At 45.5% G+C, this 20,651-nt stretch overlaps 1 protein-coding gene and 1 long non-coding RNA gene across 5 annotated transcripts in view; one reads left to right on the plus strand and one right to left on the minus strand.

The window, feature by feature from the left end:
* The first annotated feature begins 385 nt into the window (after window positions 1–385).
* LOC119957922 overlaps window positions 386–20,651 on the plus strand; it is a 96,950-nt gene continuing 76,684 nt past the window's right edge. The window contains exon 1 of the long non-coding RNA XR_005458944.1: window positions 386–485. This is a non-coding gene — a long non-coding RNA (uncharacterized LOC119957922). The remainder of the gene's footprint in view (window positions 486–20,651) is intronic.
* rnaset2l (ribonuclease T2, like) overlaps window positions 5,984–20,651 on the minus strand; it is a 54,147-nt gene continuing 39,479 nt past the window's right edge. For all 4 annotated transcript variants that reach the window (XM_038786120.1, XM_038786118.1, XM_038786119.1 and 1 more), the window contains 3 exons: window positions 20,266–20,314; window positions 12,901–12,969; window positions 5,984–7,927 (listed from right to left, as the gene is read on the minus strand). In XM_038786120.1, coding sequence (XP_038642048.1) covers window positions 7,760–7,927; window positions 12,901–12,969; window positions 20,266–20,314 — 286 coding nt within the window. In that variant the 3' untranslated portion in view covers window positions 5,984–7,759. The remainder of the gene's footprint in view (window positions 7,928–12,900; window positions 12,970–20,265; window positions 20,315–20,651) is intronic.

Genomic DNA, 20,651 nt, shown 5'->3' on the forward strand with positions numbered 1-20,651 from the left:
TAGGCTTACATTAACACTGCAATGAAATCACTGTAAAAACCCTCCCTTTCCCTCCCCCTCACCAGGCCACCTGTCTTTTGTTCTTAAGATTAGTACATCTTGTTGCAATCTCTCCCAGCTACAGTTTAATATCTGACAGATTTTCCCGCTCAGTTCTGATGAAGAGCCAAGTGGACTCAAAACATTAATGCTAATAATTATATTTTATTGTCACAAGTATGAAGTCACTGTGAAAAGCCCCTAGTCGCCATATACACACCTGTTCGGATAAAGCAGGTACGGGAATTGAACCTGCGCTGCTGGTCTTGTTCTGCATTACAAACCAGGTTTCTAGCCCATTGAGCTATACTGGCCATCTGTTTCTCTCCCTACAGATGCTGCCAGACCTGCTGCGTTTTCCCAGCATTCTCTGCTCTTGTTCATGAGTCCTTACCTTGCCTATTGACATTTTGTGTGGCTCCTTATCAAATGTTTTGGAAATTCAGGTATGTCACATCTACTGGGTCCCCTTTATCTACCCTACTAGTTACATCTGCACAAGGTGGCACAATGGTTCGCATTGCTGCCTCACAGTGCCAGGGATCCGGGTTCAATTCCAGCCTTGGGTTACTGTGTGGAGTTTTCACGTGTCCCCGTGTCTGCGTGGGTTTCCTCTGGGTGCTCCGGTTTCCTTCCACCGCCCAGAGATGTGCAGGTTAGGTGGGTTGACCATGATTGATGTGTGGGATAATGAGGATAGAGTGAGGTGTGGGCCGAGATAGAGTTCTCTTTTGGAGGATTGGTACAAAGTCGGTGGGCCAAATGGCCTCCTGCACTGCAGGGATTCTGTGATTACATTTGTAATTCGTAAAACTATGTTGACTTCAATTTTCTAAATGCATTGTTGAGACTTCCTTAAAAGTAGATTCCAGCACTTTCCCTTGACACCAGGTTAATTGGCATGTAGTTCCATGTTTCTCTCTTCCTCCTTTCTTGAATAGCGGTGTTGTATTCCTTAACTGCTGGCAGCATTCCAGAATTTTGGAAAATCATAACCAGAGCATCCACTATCTGTGCAGCCATTTCTTAATAATCGTATGCAGGCCATCGACTGTTGGGACTTCTCGGATTTGTCCCTTAAGTTTCTCCAAATTTTCTTCTCTGCGGATATTCATTTCCCTAGTTTCCTCAGTCTTTTTCGCATCTGAGTTATCGTCTATTTCTGGTGCTCATCTACTGTGAATACAGGCACAAGATACTTGTTCAGTGTCTCTGCCATCTCTTCAATGCCCCAGTCCATTTATCCTGTCTCTGTTTCTAAGGGACCAATGTTTTCTTTAACTACTCTCTTCAGTTTTATATACCTATAAAAACTCTCGCAATCTGTTTCCATACGCCTGGCTAGTTTGTTCTCGGTTTCTATGTTTCCCTCTTTTAATCAACTTTTTGATGGTCCTTTATTGGTTTCTAGAACACTTTCTGCTGTTCTGTGCAACTGTATAAACCAGAGGTGGAATTTACTGGCCCCGCCCACCGGTGGGATCTTCCCTGCGGCCGGTTCCCGATCTTCACTGCAGCGGGTTCCCTGGCGGTGGGACATCCGGGCATGCAGAACACCACAGGCATCAACGGGTCTGGAAGATCATGCTGGCGGCCGATGGCGAGTCACCTCCTCCGCTGGAAAACAGGGAGGGGACTGGAAAATCCGGCCCCTCCTTTTTTCAATCTAATAATAATAGCTGATTTTCACAAGCAGGCTTCAATGAAGTTACTGTGAAAAGCCCCTAGTCGCCACATTCCGCCTGTTCTGGGAAGCCGGTACGGGAAATTGAACCCACGTTGCTGGCATTGTTCTGCATTGCAAGCCAGCTATTTAGCCCGTTGTGCTAAACCAGCCCCTGACACTATCCTTTACTTCCTGAGTAAACCACAGATGGATCTGTCTTGCTGAGATTTGGTTTTTCAATGGAATGTTTTTTGTTGAACATTTTGAATCGTTTCACTAAATGTTTCCGACTGTTTATTTACGCCGTCTATTTAATCAATCAGCCATAGCCAGTTCTCCCCTCATATTTTGGGCAGCACGGTAGCATGGTGGTTAGCATAAATGCTTCATAGCTCCAGGGTCCCAGGTTCAGTTCCCGGCTGGGTCACTGTCTGTGCGGAGTCTGCACGTCCTCCCCGTGTGTGCGTGGGTTTTCTCCGGGTGCTCCGGTTTCCTCCCACAATCCAAAGATGTGCGGGTTAGGTGGATTGGCCATGATAAATTGCCCGTAGTGTCCTAAAAAGTAAGGTTAAGGGGGGGTGGGGTTGTTGGGTTGCGGATATAGGGTGGATACGTGGGTTTGAGTAGAGTGATCATTGCTCGGCACAACATCGAGGGCCGAAGGACCTGTACTGTTCTATGTTCTATCTATATTTACCTTTGTTTAAGCTTAGAATTCTTGCTTGCGATTGGAGTATCTCGCTGTTAAGAACCCTGCTGATGTTAAATGCGAGAGTATCCCAAAACCGTGGAAGGGTAACTTGGCACGCTGTTTCTTAGTGGTGTATATTTTTGATTTGGTGTACTGTGAGAAAAATATGTGAGCCAGGGAGGAATATTCCAGTTGTTGCATGAACAATTAATGTATTAACTTAAAAGAAAAAAAATATATGCCAAGAAAAAGTTAATGCACTACAACACTTAATTATACTGATGGCTATATGCATACACTACTGTATGAAATTAATTAAGTTTTGGTTCCCAGCGACCTACATTTCCTGAAATCTGAGGTGCCCCTTTATTCCCAAACAACATCTAGTATTTTTTTAAAGTGTTTTTATTCCAATTTTCAACATTTTACAAAAAAAACACACCCAACATATAAAACCCCCCCGACCCAATAAGAACTCCCCCCACCCCTTAGCAGTCGATGGCAACCAACCCTCCAAAATGCACAAACCCCAATTTAGGGCAAATTTCACCTTTTCCAGGGCTAAGAACTCCAATAAGTCTCCCAGCCACGCAGAGGCACAGGTTGAGAAACAGTCCCCAACAAGACCCGCCTGTGAGCGATCAGCGAGACGAAGGCTAAAACATCTGCCCCGCACCCATTTGCAACTCCGGCCGGTCTCACACCCTGAATATGGTATGCAGGTGACCAGGCTCCACATCTATGTAGAAAACAACTGAGATGCTGCTGAAAACTGACCTCCAGAACCCATACAACTTCGGGCAGGACCAGAACATATGCACATGATTAGCAGGACCTCCCCCACACCGCTAACAATGTCCTCTACCCCCTAAAACAGCCGGTTCATACTTGATTTTCTCAGGTGTGCCCAGTACACCACCTTCAGCTGTATCAATCCCAGCTTCGCACACAAGGTCGATGCATTCACCCTCCGCAGCAACATGCACCACAATCCCTCCTCCAAAACCGCCCCCAACTCCTCCTTCCACTTAGCGTTAATCCCGTCCATGGACACCTTATCCTCCAAAATCTTACCATAAATCACTGAGACGGCTCTCCTCTCCACCCCCCCCCCTTCCACCACCCCCCCCCCCCCCTGCTGACAGCCCCTCCTCCAATAACGAACAGGCAGGCACTATCGGGAAGGTCGGAAAGATCTTCCTCATTTGGGCTGTCAGTGCCCAAAAAGCAGTGGAGCAGTGGTTAGTACCCCAAAAGATCTGCAGGATAAGTGAATTGGCCACGCTAAATTGACCCTTAATTTGATAAAACAGAATTGGGTACTCTAAATTTAAAAAGAAAGGCAAGACCTTCCTCGCATGCACTGGAAATACTCCTCAGTACCAGTCTAAATTTCTCATTCAACTCCACCAAGCTCGCAAACCGCCCTCCCAAGAATAGACCGTTCATCTCCCTAATATAACATCCAGTATTACATAACTATGAGCTAAATCTAGCAAATAATTACCACATACAGGTTATGTGGCCATGATTGGGAAAACCGTCTTCATTTTCAATAAAGGCGAAAACTACTATTTATTTTCGAGAGACTATTTGTGGCTGTGATGGTAGCTGTGTCTGTGTCTCCTTTCCCCAGTTATTGTGCTATCGATATATAATTTTTTCCCTTTGATGTTATCCACCCTGTGGAGTCGGCTTTTAGCATGTACTTGTCAATTTCCTTACCTCCACTTTGAAGTTACCTCTTCTATGCCCCATTATTTTCCTCTATTCACAAAGGTAAACACTTGCTTTTCTCACTGCTATGCCACCTCGCATCTCAAAATCTCTTCAGACCGTTGCCCCTATCAACTTCCTGTTTTATGTTATCCCAATTTCATTTTCTGAATCTTAATTTCCCCCAATTCCTGCTACTTGCTTTCAAACTTAACATGGAATTCAATTGTATTATGCTCACTATTTCCCAGTGGATCTTTTACTGTGAGATTACTAATTAACACCACCTCATTGCACAATACTAGATGTAAGATAACTTTATCTCTCATTGTTTCCACAATGTATTGTTCCAGCAAAGTGTCACAAAAATATTGGACAAACTCCTTCCAGACCACCATTTGATTGATCCAGTTTACATTAAGATTAAAGCACCTGATAATTATTACATTGCCTTTGATACACAATCCAATAACTTCTTGTTTAATGCTCTGTCCAACCGCGTAACTACTATTAGGAGCATCTGCTAACTACTCCCTCCGCTTCCCCCTCCCCACATTGCCAGCGGACAGTGGCTATTCCTGATCTCCACCCATACTGATTTTACTTCAAGATCTCGGAGGCCAGACCCTTCCTCACTAATGTCTTCATTTCACCGTTTACCATCAGAGTTACCCCATCTCTTTTGCCACCCTATCTGTCTTTGAAATATTGGGCAGGGTTTTCCACCCAACCCGTCGCATTTTTCTCAGGGTTTCCCATTGAATGCACCCCTCACCGCCAGGAAACCTGTGGTGGGGTGTGCCTTTGGCAGAACCAGAAGAATTTGCCGGTGTGAACAGCCTGAAAGTTGCGGCCATTGCGTGCCCTGGAATATTTCTTTCCCAACCTTGACCATCATATAACTATGTCTCGGTAATAGCAATTATATCTAAATCATTTATCTTTTGGTGCCACTAGTTCATCTATCTTACTGCGAATACTGTAGTCCATGTGGTATAGGTACACCCACAGTGCTGTTAGGGAGGGAGTTCCAGGGTGTTGACCCAGCAACAGTGAAGGAACAGCCAATATATTTCCAAGTCAGGATGGCGAGTGACTTGGACGGGAACCTCCAGGTGGTGATGTTCCAATGTATCTGCTGCCCTCATCCTTTCTAGATGGCAGTGGTCGTGTGTTTGGAAGTTGCTGTCTAAGGAGCCTTGGTGAGTTGCTGCAGTGCATCTTATAGGTGGTACACATGGCTCCCACTGTGCGTCGGTCATGGAGGGGGTGAATGTTTGTGGAAGGAGTGCCAATCAAGCGGGGTTACTTTGCCCTGGATGATGTCAAGCCTCTTGAGTTGTTGGAGCTGCACTCACCCAGGCAAGGGGAGAGAATTGAGATTGTGTTATTGATCATGGGCAGCCTGGCCATGGAGGGCAACGTACCCAGGCCCAATCCCATCCTTAACTTGTGTCCACATGCATAGTATTTTCCTGCTAAAGCAAGGAGGAGCAGTAAGCATAAATGCTCTAAAAGACTCAGGTCAGTATATGTGGAATTGGGGACAAATATTACAAGCTGGCTGCAAAACCGTTGGGGTTAAATCAGTTGGCCCGTGAAGGGGAAAACCGAGAGGAATTGCAGCACCCTGTGTCAGCTGGCAGACTGCAGAATCAAAGCCAAACCTTCCTGATTTGTATGGTGGGGCACTCCCCCCTACAATCAGTTTACCTACTATTGGGTAAGAAGTCTCAATTGCCAGACTTAATACAGAAATGAGTAAATAAATTCCAGATGCCACATGCATGAGCATACAGAAGACACAGCATTTACATTGAAGGAATTGCTGAATCACATTTTTGAACAAAAAGTACATGAGAGTCAAAGAAGAAAACACAGATTTGATCTTTTTAATGTGTATATATTTTGTCAACTGCCTGCAGGCTCTCCATGGTCAAGTGTTAGATAAAGCTGTACATCTTAGATTTAATAGCATGCCCTCATAATAATACAACTTCCCATGTCTTTATTTTAAAAAGTCAAAATTAGAAAAATTCTAAGATGTGTTTCACAGACAAAACGCAAGTGCTGAAAAGTCTTGATTGTTAATCCAACACTTCAATCTGGTGGCATATTGCTGGAAGATGCACAACACACCGTCAGGAGGAGTAAGACTCGAGTTCGAGTCCACAACTTCCACCTTCATGTGTACCCAAAATCAGCCAAATGTGAGGAGAGGGAGCAAAGGAACGGAAATAAGGGGCAAAACAAAAATGTGGGCATGGGAGGCAAAAAGGTAGTTAAAGAATCTACAGGTCACATTTGCTTTGAGTTAAGTTTGTTCTTAGGTAATTAATAGTAACAATAATCGCTTATTGTCACAAGTAGGCTTCAATGAAGTTCCTGTGAAAAGCCCCTCGTCGCCACATTCTGGCACCTGTTGGGGGAGGCTGGAACAGGAATTGAACCCTCACTGCTGGTCTTGTTCTGCATTACAAGCCAGCTGTCTTAGCCCACTGTGCTAAACCAGGCACTGAAGCAGTAAGCATCTCAAATTAGGGGTGGGACAGGTAACATATACACCACGGGTAACAAAGCTTCTGGAGGTGTCATTTCATTATCAAACATAAACAGTTTAGTTCTCGCCTTATTTTCCAATGGGCATACTTGGACAATGGGTACACTTGAAATAAAATGTTTGATTCTTGTCGTCACACTACCAGAGGGATGTGGAGGATTTGGAGAGGGTACAGAAGAGGTTTACCAGGGTGTTTCCTGGTATGGAGGACATTAGCTATGAGGAGCAGTTGGATAAACTTGGTTTGTTCACACTGAAACGACGGAGGTTGATGGACGTCTCGATAGAAATCTACAGAATTACGAGGGGTGTGGACAGAGTGGATAGACAGAAGCTTTTTCCCAGGGTGGAAGAGTCAATTACTAGGGGGCATAGGTTTAAGGTGCGGGGGGCAAAGTTTCGAGGAGATGTGCGAGGGAGGTTTTTTTACGCAGAGTAGTGGGTGCCTGGAACTCGCTGCCGGAGGAGGTGGTGGAAGCAGGGACGATAGTGACGATTAAGGGGCATCTTGACAAATACATGAATAGGATGGAAACAGAGGGATACGGACCCCAGAAGTGTAGAAGGTTTAGGTTAGACAGGCCGCATGGTCGGCACAGGCTTGGTGGGCCCAAGGGCCTGTTCCTGTGCTACTCTTCTTTGTTCCTTGGGTAGATAATGTATAAAGACAACGGGCAGAATTTTGCTGGAATACATGGGCAGCCGTTCAAAAGTTCTTCAACTTCGGCAGGACCAGATGATCCTGGCGGAGGGAGGAGCTGTGAAATTCTGCCCCGGAAACCAATGGAGATTGGATGCTTAACACAAGTGAAACATAATACAGTTAGGCCAAAAATACTGTAACCAGCAGGTTAAAGTTTGCACACACTTTGAATAAATGAAAAATAGGTCATTTCAAATAGGCCACACACAATATTCTGACGCTGGAAAACGATGCTGCATCATTTGGTTTCGCCCAGAAGAGAAGCAAACTCAAATTGTGGTTTGATTACAAACAAGAGTTCTGAAGATCGGAGTCTAATGCAGTTCACTCAAAAGCAAAATCCTCCTGAAAACAATAGAATGTTGGAAAGAGAAGGACACCCTTTTAGGAACAAGGATTATGCGGATGCGTTGTGAAAGGATACAAGTATATTTCAGACTTCTTTGAACATGGTTTATAATAAGTCTTGCTAACATTTTCCTCGTCGGAGTGACAGCCAGTAGACAGGTCCTTACTTAGGGGAATTTTGATTTGCATGAGAATCTGCTGTTTCTGAATAATCAAAGAAAAGAAAAGGTATTAGAGGAAATGGTTATATTGCTGATACTGTTGTATATCGTTATCATTTCACTTAGATTTATTAAATCTATGACCGCTGGCTATTGACCTCTCTACTAATGGAAAACGTGCCTTCCTATCCACCCTAGCTACGCCTCTCATAATCTTATATACCTCTATCAGGTCCCCTTCTCTGAGGAAAACAGCCCCTGCCTACCCAATCTTTCCTCATCGCTCAGATCCTCCTGCCCAGGCAGCATCCAGGTAAACCTCCTGTACACTCTCTTCCAGTGCAATCACATCCTTCTTATTATGTGGTGGCCGGAACAGCTGGTAGGACTCCAGTTGTGACCTAACCAGCGTTTTATACAGTTGCAGAATAACCTCCTTGCTCTTCTATTCTGTGCCTTGGCTAATAACGGCAGGTATCTCATATGCCTTCTTAACCACCTTATCTACCTGTGCTGCCAATTTGAGGGATCTGTGGATGTGCATTCCAAGATCTTCAAGGTCCTACCATTCATAGGACTTTCCAAGGTCCTACCATTCATAGTGTAATCTTTTCCTTGTTCGCCTTCCGCAAGTGCATTACCTCACAATTTTCTGGGTTGAATTCCATTTGCCACTGCTCTTCCCATCTGACCAGTCCATTGATACCCTCCTGCAGTACACGGCTATCCTCCGCATTATTTACCACCCAACCAATTTTTGTGCTACCCACGAACCACTTGACCATACCCCTAAATTTAAGTTCCGATCATTGATGTACACCACAAACAACAAGTTTCTCCCTATCAACATGTGATAAAATGGACAACGGCCTGAATTTTAGGCCCGATATATAATCGGACACTTTTAAATTAATAATTACACATTTTAAGTCACAGCCGCAGTCAGCCCACAGACTGGCCTGATGGGAATTCGAATACCTAAGTTTGAACACACTGAGCAGAGACAGACAGTCGGGACAAATCTGGGCCTGGCCTGTAAGAACATAAGAACTAGGAGCAGGAGTAGGCCATCTGGCCCCTCGAGCCTGCTCCGCCATTCAATTAGATCATGGCTGATCTTTTGTGGACTCAGCTCCACTTTCCGGCCCGAACACCATAACCCTTAATCCCTTTATTCTTCAAAAAACTATCTATCTTTACCTTAAAAACATGTAATGAAGGAGCCTCAACTGCTTCACTGGGCAAGGAATTCCATAGATTCACAACCCTTTGGGTGAAGAAGTTCCTCCTAAACTCAGTCCTAAATCTACTTCCCCTTATTTTGAGGCTATGTCCCCTAGTTCTGCTGTCACCCGCCAGTGGAAACAACCTGCCCGCATCTATCCTATCTATTCCCTTCATAATTTTAAATGTTTCTATAAGATCCCCCCTCATCCTTCTAAATTCCAACGAGTACAGTCCCAGTCTACTCAACCTCTCCTCATAATCCAACCCCTTCAGCTCTGGGATTAACCTAGTGAATCTCCTCTGCACACCCTCCAGCGCCAGTACGTCCTTTCTCAAGTAAGGAGACCAAAACTGAACACAATACTCCAGGTGTGGCCGCACTAACACCTTATATAATTGCAACATAACCTCCCTAGTCTTAAACTCCATCCCTCTAGCAATGAAGGACAAAATTCCATTTGCCTTCTTAATCACCTGTTGCACTTGTAAACCAACCTTCTGTGACTCATGCACTAGCACACCCAAGTCTCTCTGAACAGCGGCATGCTTTAATATTTTATCGTTTAAATAATAATCCCGTTTGCCGTAATCCCGTAAACAAGACATCAGGAGATAATCAGTCCCATTCAAATGGATCGACTGTTGTGGAGTGCTCAGATGAACTCTGGCACCGAGCTCTCGCCATTACCATATATGGAGTAAAGTTATGTGCAGACAATATTGTCATGTGAGAGTGCCTTTGAGAAATGGGTGTTTATCAAATAGCTGTAGTGGATGCACCTTTAAGAAATGGGTGTTTATCAAATAGCTGCAGTGATGTCAGAGTGTGGGTGGAGCTGGGCTGTCTGTCTGCTTTTACTTTCGGTTTTGAGCTGGCAGATACAGTGTGTGTTTGGTTTCGTTCTCCGAGTTGGAGCTGCATCCAGCCAAACACGGTGTAATTTTGATCTCTCTCTGCATGAAAAGAATGTCTTCAGATCACTTGCTAATTTAAAAGTGATAACTGCTCTCAGTACATAGAGCAAATTTAAATCTGCTATCTTTGTTAAAGAGGGTATTTGTCTTATGGATGTTGCAAGGAAAGTTTAAGGGTTACTTATAGAGTACTGTTTTATTTGGGGGAAGTATTTGAGTTGATAGTTACGAAGATGTTTACTGTGTGTTAAATAAAGTGTTAACTGGATTCATATAATAAACATTGTTTTATTTTAAAAGTACTTTAACTCTGTTGCATCACGCTTTAGAGTGGGCTCTTGTGCTCCCCATAACCAAAATCTATTAAAAGGTTCTGGGTCAGGTGAACTCCATGATACACTTTGGGGTTCTCTAAACCCTGGCCCGTAATAATATATCTGGAGATGGATCCCTGGGGGTGGGTTTCTGGTGTCCTGCAGGTATGCAGTCAGCAACTCCAGCGGGTGTTGCGACCCTGCCCCGAGGCCTCATTGGCTGAGGGCCAGAGAACTTTCTGGAAAGGTGCAAAGAGGGGTATAAGAATCGACCGCCAAGACCCTCCCCAGCAAAGACTCGGCACAGAGGCAACAGAGAGCATTCGATGGCGGACCAGCGGACAGAAGGAAGCAGCGTGCGCGACCTACCTTTGCGGACGGAAGCCCTGAGACAACCGAGACTCAGAGAATTGGACCCGCAGCTCAGTGAGTTAATCGGCATGGGGTACTGTTAAGACTCTCAGATTGTTGTAGTTGGGATAATTAAACGGCGGGAGGGTAACTTTTAACTGTGATATTAAATTTGGTTCAAATGTAAACTTGTCCTTTGTCCATCTCGCAAGTAAGGGCACCTGGGTAAAACATTTGAATAATAAACAGGTCGATGTGTCTGAAGTTTTACAGACAACAAACTGCTCTGCCCAGCCCCTTCATGAATTTGAACATCTCTATCAAATCTCCACTGAGCCTTCTTCCCTCTGAGGAGATGAGACCCAGTCTCTACAATCTACCTTCATTAATAACGTTTCTCATTCCTGGAATCGTTCTTTTAACCTCTTCTGCACTCTCTCCAATGCTTTATACCGTGGAGCACAGAAAGGCACACAATGTTCCAGCAGAGGTCTAACTAGTGTCTTGTATAAGTTCAGCATAGCCTTCTAGCTCTTGTACTCTATGCCCCTAGTAATAAAATCCAGGATACTGTGGGCTTTATTAACTGACTGTCCTTCCACCTTAAATGATCTCTGCACATATACAACCAGGTTCCTCGGCCCCCGCACCTTGCTGCATACAAGTGTGATTTATTTGGTATCAGTCTCGCCTCTGAATCACAACCTTCTGTGTTCAAGCCCCACTCCCAAGACTTGAACACAAAGATAGCCGTTGTTCCAGTGCAGTACTAAGGGAGCACCGCACTGCCTTTTGATCAAGCCTTAAACCGAGGTTCCATCTGCCTGCATGTGACGTTATTCTGGAGGAGAGCGGAGGAGTTACCCCCCCGGTACTCTTGGAAATATTCGGCTTCCAATCAACGTCACAAGCAAAGACTTTCTGCCCATTATCACATTGCTGTCTGGGAATTTGCTGAGTGCATATCGGCCACCACACATCCAATACAACCGTGGTGACACTTCAAAATCTGCTTCATTGACTGTAAAGTGCTTTGAAACATCCGGTGGTTGCTTTATGCAAGTTTCTCTCTCCCCCACTCCCAGCATTTTCTATTATCATTTCAGAATTGCAGCAATTGTTCTTTTCACTTTAGTATATCAGCAGTGTAAAATAGACGGATGTTTATTTCCTTTGAAGAGTGCCACGATCGAAGATGGAAAAGCCTAACACAATATTTCTGTATGGTAATACAGTTCTTTGGAGACTCTGCATGGGCGCATATCCCAATACATGATTTCCAGATGGAAAATTCCCGATCTCAGACGTTCCTTTGGGCAAAGTGCACAGTGAAGGTTGGATGCTTCCCCAGGAGGAAAGAGGAATATTAAAAATAGGACCCAGTGGAAGAATTGCTGTATGCACCTATTTCATCGTGGCAGCTCAGTACAGATATATTTCTGTGACCTAAAATGGCGTTCATGTACAGAGACTGTTGTGGCCTTGGCCTGTTTGCCGTTGGCCTGTTTAGCGTTTGTAGAATATATAGGATCTGTTCGAGAAGATTCAAGTGTGCTTATGGGCTGATGAAATTGTGGCTGGAAGTCCTGGGGTGGGATTCTCCGTTCCGCCAGACCCGTTTCCTGGCGCAACGCGTCCAAGTCGGCAGCGGGATGATTGTAAATAAAAACCTACCATTCAAAAATGAAATAATCCGCGTCTCCCGTGGCCGGGTGGTCTCGGTCACTGAACTGATAGACCAGAAACCTGGAGCAATGCTCAGGTCCCGGACTCGAATCCCACCATGGTAGATAGTTTTAACAGAAAAGAAAAAATCGGAGCAGCAGAGCGAGGGCGAAGAAGGGGCAGAAAACTACAGGACTGTTGATTCGAGACGATGACGGAAGTGCAGTGAAACCATCGCAAGAGGAACATCACATTAATACACCCTAAAATAACATCCCACTGGGTGTCAGCAAGTTAAGAAATACCTGTCCTGTCACAGGCATGCTGGCCTATGACACCATCAGACGGCTAAAGAGGCACTTTAAATAAAATGTGAAGAGAAAATTACATATATTTAACCGCTGCAGTTACAATAAAAATGTCCGTGGCAAATCCATAATGTAAAACTGTTGAATCTTTAGTGTTTTGGGATAAAACCGTATGTTTCTTACTCCTACGATCAATAATTAATGTGATCAAACTGGCCAGTTAATAAACACCTTACCTTGTGAATGTAACACTGGAGGTTTACATGAGTGCCCAGATAAACCAGTGCTGACTGGATGTGTTGATACTGTGAATTGAGAAAAAGACAGATTCAGTTTGATTAGAGGAGTGTGAAGGAACAATACCGAGCTCTGAGCGAGAGAAAAAGATAGATTGAAAAAAATAGACAATGAAGATTGTAGGGAAAAATTGAGGACCAGAATGAGACGAAGCAGGGTTTCCCAAAAGACTCCTTCAGGGGTTCTGCGGTGGGTACGGCACCGAGGTTGGGGGGGGGGGGGGGGGGGGGGGGGGGGTGATGGGGAGGCGCGGTTGGGGGAATGCGAGTGGATGAGGGAGTGTGAGGGAGTGGGTGAGAGAATGTTGGTGAGTGTGGGTGGGAGAGTGTTGGTGTGGATGAGGGAGTGTTGGTTAGTGTGGGTGAGGAGCTGTTAGTGGGTGTGAGTGAGGGAGGGTTGGTGGGTGGGGGAATGTTAGTGAGGGGGTGTTAATGAGTGAGGGTGGATGGGTGAGGGGGTGCTAATGAGGGATGGTGAGGGAGTGTTAGTGAGGGTGGGTGGGGGAGTGTTAGTGAGAGTGGGTGAGGGAGGGTTGGTGGGTGAGGGGGGTGTTAGTGAGGGTTAGTGGGTAAGGGAGTGGGAGCTAGTGTGGGTGAGGGGGTGTTAGTGTGGGTGAGGGAGGGTGGGTGAGTGGGTGAGGCAGGGTGGACGGGGTGTGGGTGAGTGAGTGTTAATGAGGGTGTGGGGCAGGGTGGATGGGGTGTTAGTGAGTGAGTGTTAATGAGGGTGTGTGGGGCAGGGTGGACAGGGGGTGTTAGTGAGAGTGTTAATGAGGGTGTGTGGGGCAGGGTGGACAGGGGGTGTTAGTGAGTGAGTGTTAATGAGGGTGTGGGGCAGGGTGTACGGGGGTGTTAGTGAGTGGGTGAGTGAGTGTTAATGAGGGTGTGTGGGTCAGGGTGGACAGGGGGTGAATGAGTGTTAATGAGGGTGTGGGGCAGGGTGGACAGGGGGTGTTAGTGAGTGTTAATGAGGGTGTGGGGCAGGGTGGACAGGGGGTGTTAGTGAGTGAGTGTAAATGAGGGTGTGAGGCAGGGTGGATGGGGTGTTAGTGAGTGAGTGTTAATGAGGATGTGTGGGAGTTTTAGTGAGTGGCTCCCATTAAAATTGACAAAAGGAAGGTGAGGCTTGGAAGTATCTGCTGAATAACAGAAATTTCTAATCCAATAAATGTTTACACAATACGTAGGAACATCTTTTATGTTTGTCTTTGTATGTTTGTACCTATTGTGCAATAATAATCCTGTTTTATGGTTTAATTTTTCCATATAAGAATGTTTCTCGGGTTCTTTCCTGGGTGGTGAAAAGGGCTCCGCAGCTGGAAAAGTTTGGGAAATCCCGAGATAAAGGATGAGATTCCAAAATTTAGGAATTCACCATTTGAGACACATGGGATTGTAATTGTCACAACTGACTTCTGACTAACTGATGATAATTTATTTTGTTTCCAACAAAGAGGTTGAACATTTTTAATAAAAGGATAAAACATATTTTCAAAAATTACAAGGTGGGTAAATGTACATTAATCCACGTGTTTTTTATTAATAAACATTAACAAGTATCTTACTATATTCTAACTTCATATTATCAATATGCATTATTCACTGAATAGTTTGGAACTTGGACATGATGTCTTTGTCAGTTTGCAGTATTGTATTGTCTTTTTATCCCATCCATGTTAAATAGCCCTTTTTGACCTATTTGTGATCATGCTTTTCTGAAAAGCTGTTGCTGCGGTTTTAGATATTGGCCATAGTTCGGTTTAGAACATAGAACAATACAGCACAGAACAGGCCCTTCGGCCCTCAATGTTGTGCCGAGCCATGATCACCCTACTCAAACCTACGTATCCACCCTATACCCGTAACCCAACAACCCCCCCCCTTAACCTTACTTTTATTAGGACACTACGGGCAATTTAGCACGGCCAATCCACCTAACCCGCACATCTTTGGACTGTGGGAGGAAACCGGAGCACCCGGAGGAAACCCACGCACACAAGGGGAGGACGTGCAGACTCCACACAGACAGTGACCCAGCCGGGAATCGAACCTGGGACCCTGGAGCTGTGAAGCATTTATGCTAACCACCATGCTACCCTGCTGCCCCAAGTTTAATGAGGATGTAACCAGCAGCTGAAATGAGAGGCAAGAATCAACGTGTGGAGCTGATTTTAACCCAAGCCACCTGGCAGATATCAGGTTGGCCAGGTTACTTATCTGCCTCAGAGCTGACAATTCATAACGTAAACTACTCTCTGAACATCAAGGTCACCCACTCAAAGCTGACAAGGTCCATATTTGCATATACAAATTGTGTTCCAATAGCACTATTGGAATGTGATGGTCAGTTACAACTACGAAACAGAGCATCCGGAGGCCTTGTTCATCATGGCCGGAGACTTCAACGAGGCCAACCTTAAGAGTGCACTGCCAAAATTCCACCAGCACATCTCCTGTCCCACCAGGGGCGACAACACTCTTGACCACTGCTACTCAAAAATCAAGGGCGCCCACCGTTCCATCCCCTGACCTCACATTGGGAAATCAGACCATAAGACGGTGCTCCTTCTCCCGGCATACAAGCGGGAGAATCCAGCTAAGAAGGTTGTGCAGTGCTGGTTCGAGGAAACGGAAGAGCTCTTGCATGACTGCTTACAGACAGTGGACTGGTCCATAATTAAGAACTCAGCGACCAACTTAAACGAGTATGCCACCACCGTCACAGACTTCATCAGCAAATGTGTGGACGACTGCGTGCCAAAGAAAGCAGTACGTACGTTCCCCAACCGGGAACCATGGCTCAATCATGAGATTGACTCTACTGAAGGACAGATCTGAGGCATTCAAGTCAGATGGCCTTGACCTATACAAGAAATCCAGGTAAGACGTCCGCAAAGCCATCCGAGATGCCAAGAGAGAATATCAAACCAAGCTAGAGTCACAGACAGACTCTCGACGATTATGCCAAGGACTAAACAACATAACGGACTACAAAGCAAAGCCGAGCCATTTCTCCGGCACAGCGCACCCCTTCCCGATGAACTCAATGCATTCTATGCTCGGTTCGAGCAGGTAACCAAAAATCCGCAGTCGAGTGCCCCAGCAGCCCATAACTCATCCATACCCACTGCCACTGTCAGCTTCCGTGGTCAGATCGGCCTTCCTGAAAGTGAACCCTCGGAAGGCGAAGGGCCCGGACGGGATCCCTGTTCGTGCACTCAGAGCCTGCGCGGACCAGCTGGCAGAGGTATTCGCGGACATCTTTAACCGGTCCCTACTCCACTCCAAGGTCCCCACCTGCTTCAAGAAGACCACCATTATACCGGTACCAAAGAAGAACCAGGCAACGTGCCTTAATGACTACCGTCCGGTGGCCTGACTTCAGTCGTAATGAAGTGCTTGGAGAGGTTGATAATGAAGCGCATCACCTCCATACTCCCAGAACACCTTGATCCACTGCAATTCGCATACCGTCGCAACCGGTCCACAGCAGACGCCATTTCCCTGGCCCTACAGTCACCCCTACAGCATCTCGACAACAAGGACTCCTACAACAGACTCCTATTTATTGTCTACAGCTCTGCCTTCAATACCATAATCCCAGCAAAGCTCATGTCAAAGCTCCAAAACCTAGGACTTGGCTCTCCACTCTGCAACTGGATCCTCTATTTTCTGACCAACAGACCACAATCAGTAAGAATGGACAACAACACCTCCTCCACAATAGTCCTCAATACCGGGGCCCCGCAAGGCTGCATACTTAGCCCCCTACTCTACTCCCTGTACACACACGGCTGCGTGGCAAAATTTGGTTCCAACTCCATCTACAAGTTTGTTGACGATACGACCATAGTGGGCTGGATCTCGAATAACGACGAGTCAGAATACAGGAGGGAGATGGAGAACCTAGTGGAGTAGTGTAGCAACAACAATCTCTCCCTCAATGCCAGCAAAACGAAAGAGCTGGTCATTGACTTCAGGAAGCAAAGTACTGTACACACCCCGTCAGCATCAACGGGGCCGAGATGGAGATGGTTAGCAGTTTCAAATTCCTAGGGGGTGCACATCTCCAAAAATCTGTCCTAGTCCACCCACGTCGACGCTACCACCAAGAAAGCACAACAGTGCCTATACTTCCTCAGGAGACTAAGGAAATTCGGCATGTTCACATGAACACTCACAAACTTTTACAGATGACCATAGAAAGCATCCTATTTGGCTGCATCACAGCCTGGTATGGCAACTGCTCAGTCAAGAATAGTCGTGAATACCGCCCAGTCCATCACACAAACCTGCCTCCCATCCATTGACACCTCCCGGTGCCTGGGGAAAGCGGGCAGCATAATCAAAGACCCCTCCCACCTGGCTTACTCACTCTTCCAACTTCGTCCATCGGGCAGGAGATACAGAAGTCTGAGAACACGCACGAACAGACTCAAAAACAGCTTCTACCCCACTGTTACCAGACTCCTAAATGACCCTCGTATTGACTGACCTCATTAACACTGCACCCTGTATGCTTCATCCGAAACCGGTGCTTATGTAGTTACATTGTATATCTTGTGTTGCCCTATTATGTATTTTATTTTATTCCCTTTTCTTCCCATGTACTTAATGATCTGTTGTGCTGCTTGCAGAAAAATACTTTTCACTGTACCTCAGTACACGTGACAAACAAATCCAATCCAATCCAATTTTAATTTGCTGCCCTGACTGGGAAGCCATTGTGAATTTCTCAATAAGCCAACATAGTGAGGAAGAGGATCAGGATTCGAAAAGCAAAACCTGGGTAACATTTAGGCATGGACTGATAAGTGGCAAGTAACATTTGCGCCACACAAGTGCCAGGCAATGACCATCTTCGACAAGGGAGATCCTAACCATCTCCCCTTGACATTCAATCACATTATCATCACTGAATCTCCTACTGTCGACATTCTGGAGGTTACTATTTGTCAGAAATTGAACTGGACCAGCCTTGTCATATAAGTACTGTGACTACAAGAGTAGATCAGAGGCTGGGAATTCTGTGGTGAGTAATTCACATCCTCACATCCTAAAGCTTGTCAACCACGCCAAGGACCTGGGCTCAATTCCGGCCTCGGTTGACTGTGTGGAGTTTGCACTTATGTCTGCGTGGGTTTCCTCTGGGTGCTCCCGTTTCCTCCCACAGTCCAAAGATGTGCAAGTTTGGTCAGGTTATGGGGATGGGATGGAGGGATGGAGTTCGGGTGCTTTTTCAGAGGGTCTGTGCAGACTCAGTAGCCGAGTGGCCTCATTCTGCACTGTAGGAATTCAGTGCTTATAAGTCAGGAGTGTAATGGAAAAACCATTTTCCTGGGTGAGCTCCAACAACACTGCAGAAGCAGACGCAATCCAGGACAAAGGAGCCCGCTTGATTGGCGCGCCATCTACTACCTTCAACATTCACTCCCTCCAGCACACAGTGGCAGCCATGTGTACTATCTATAAGTTGCACTGCAGCTCTTCGACAGCAATTACCAAACCGGCGATCTCTATCAGCTGGAAGGATATGGTGGTTGCACCTGCAAGTTCCCCTCCAAGCCACACACCATCCTGATTGGAAAGATATCGGCAGTACCTTCAAGGTAGCTGGTGTCAAAATCCTAGAACTCCCTCCCTAACAGCTCAGTGGGTGTACCTGCACCTCCTGGATGCAACGGCTCAAGAAAGTGGCTCACCACCACCTTCTCCAGGGCAATTAGGGATGGACAATACATTTTGGCCCAGCCAACTATGTCTACATCCCATGAACGAATGAATACGAAGAAAAACAACATTTTTTTAGGACTTTAAAAAAATAATTTCCTCTGTGTCCAGGAGGAATAGGCATGTTCCATTGGTCTATGCTGCCACAGACTTTCACCTCCACTCATCCCTGGGGGGACAGGTCCAACAGTCGATCTCAACTTGCTGGATCTTGGTGGGTGGTCGTTGGGCTGAGTACGTTTCTGCTGCTTCCCACGCAGCGAGGAACATATACGCGGCTATATTTCTGGAACAATGGGTAAATTTCTAAATAGTGCAACTTGCCCATTTTATCCAGTTTGACTTGGGATAGATTATTTCGGATATCAACGACTTCAGACCTTTTGAGAATATGGTTTCTCGGCCAGCCTATGAAGTTAATGCCAACAGCTCCAGGGACGGGAGATGAGAGCTGTGTTGATCAACTGGAGAAACTGGGTGTGCTCTCCTTTCGAGCAGAGAAGATTTGAGAGAGGATTTGACAGAGGTGCTCAAAAGCAAGACACAGCGTAAGTGAAGGGAAAATATGATTCCAGTGTCTGAAATGTTGACAAACCAGCGGGCACAGATTTAAGATGAATGATGAAAGAAGTAAAAGAGGAATTGGATAAATGCTCAAAAGAGAAAGATTGCAGCGATATGTTGAAAGAATGGGGGCGAGGGGAATGTCCTGACCGAATTGGTCTTCAAAAGAGCTGGCGCAGACTCAGTGGGCCGGATCAACCCATCTTGTGCTGTGCTATTCTGTGATTCTAGCCCAGAGTACAATGCAAATTCATAAATATCACTATGGGGATAATTTGTGAGCTGCCACTTTCAACGAGGAGCACTGCTGTCAATTCAGCACAGGTCACAATATTGGAGCTGTAATGTTATAGCCCTGTTTCTATTAACAGCCTTCACCACTGACAGCACCCTGCTGGATGCATAGCCTTGTAAAATTTGCCTCAAATGCTATATATAGCATGAATGCTACTTTGATCCTTTAATCACTATAACTGCACAATGAGATCTATAACGTAGGTCTATCTGCTAAACAGGGCATGACAGTTTCAGTCTTTTGTATTTACGTCTGGTCAATGCACAAATAAAGCAAATGTTCTTAGAGGTAGTGGAGTGTGCAGCAAAGGTGAGGTGATGTGAGAAAAATGGATTACATTGGAAGGAGTGTTGGTAACCCAAGTTTGTATTTAAGATAAATTACCAGAAATACAGGGGATACCTATTTTAAAAATGCGCAGTGAGCTCTGATGATCTGGGCCTGAGGGGCAGTGGAAGCACATTAACTGTTACATTTGAGAAATAAATTGATATACCTGAAAAGAGAGAAAGCGGCAAGCCTTTGGGGAAAGAGCAAGGAGGTGGGATTAGTTGGATAGCACTTTGAAAGACCCAGCACAGAGATAAAGCACACAATGCCCACCCCTCCCCACCCTGTGCTGCTTTCCATATCAAAGTAGTGCAGTTATGGAGAGACAAGTGCAAATATAAATATTCAAATCCCTGAATGCTTTTGGGATAGATATTTGATCTTACCGTGTAACTGTAATTACATGAAGGTTTGATCCCAGCAGCAGCCAAGGACCTGAAAAAAAGTGAAAATATTAAGTTGATGCAATTGTAAATTAAAATGGGACTGACAAATTGGCTTGTTTAATCTTGTCGCTGTGCGTAACAAATGGGACATTTCAGAACAGCACTTATCTCATAATTGGATACTTGTTTAGTTTCACAGTGATCAGTCTAATCAAAATATCACCTCGGGTCAATAAAGTGGTATTTATCCTTTAAAGTGCTGGTGCATACCCCGAGCAGGGGCGAACTATTGTGTCAGGCAATGTATCCCATTGCGCACCTGCTCACATAGCATGGGATAAGGATAACAGGAATTATTAATTGCCTTGAGACCCTTCCAACCAGGC

Source organism: Scyliorhinus canicula, chromosome 27, assembly GCF_902713615.1.
Source record: "Scyliorhinus canicula chromosome 27, sScyCan1.1, whole genome shotgun sequence".
Lineage (NCBI taxonomy): Eukaryota > Metazoa > Chordata > Chondrichthyes > Carcharhiniformes > Scyliorhinidae > Scyliorhinus > Scyliorhinus canicula.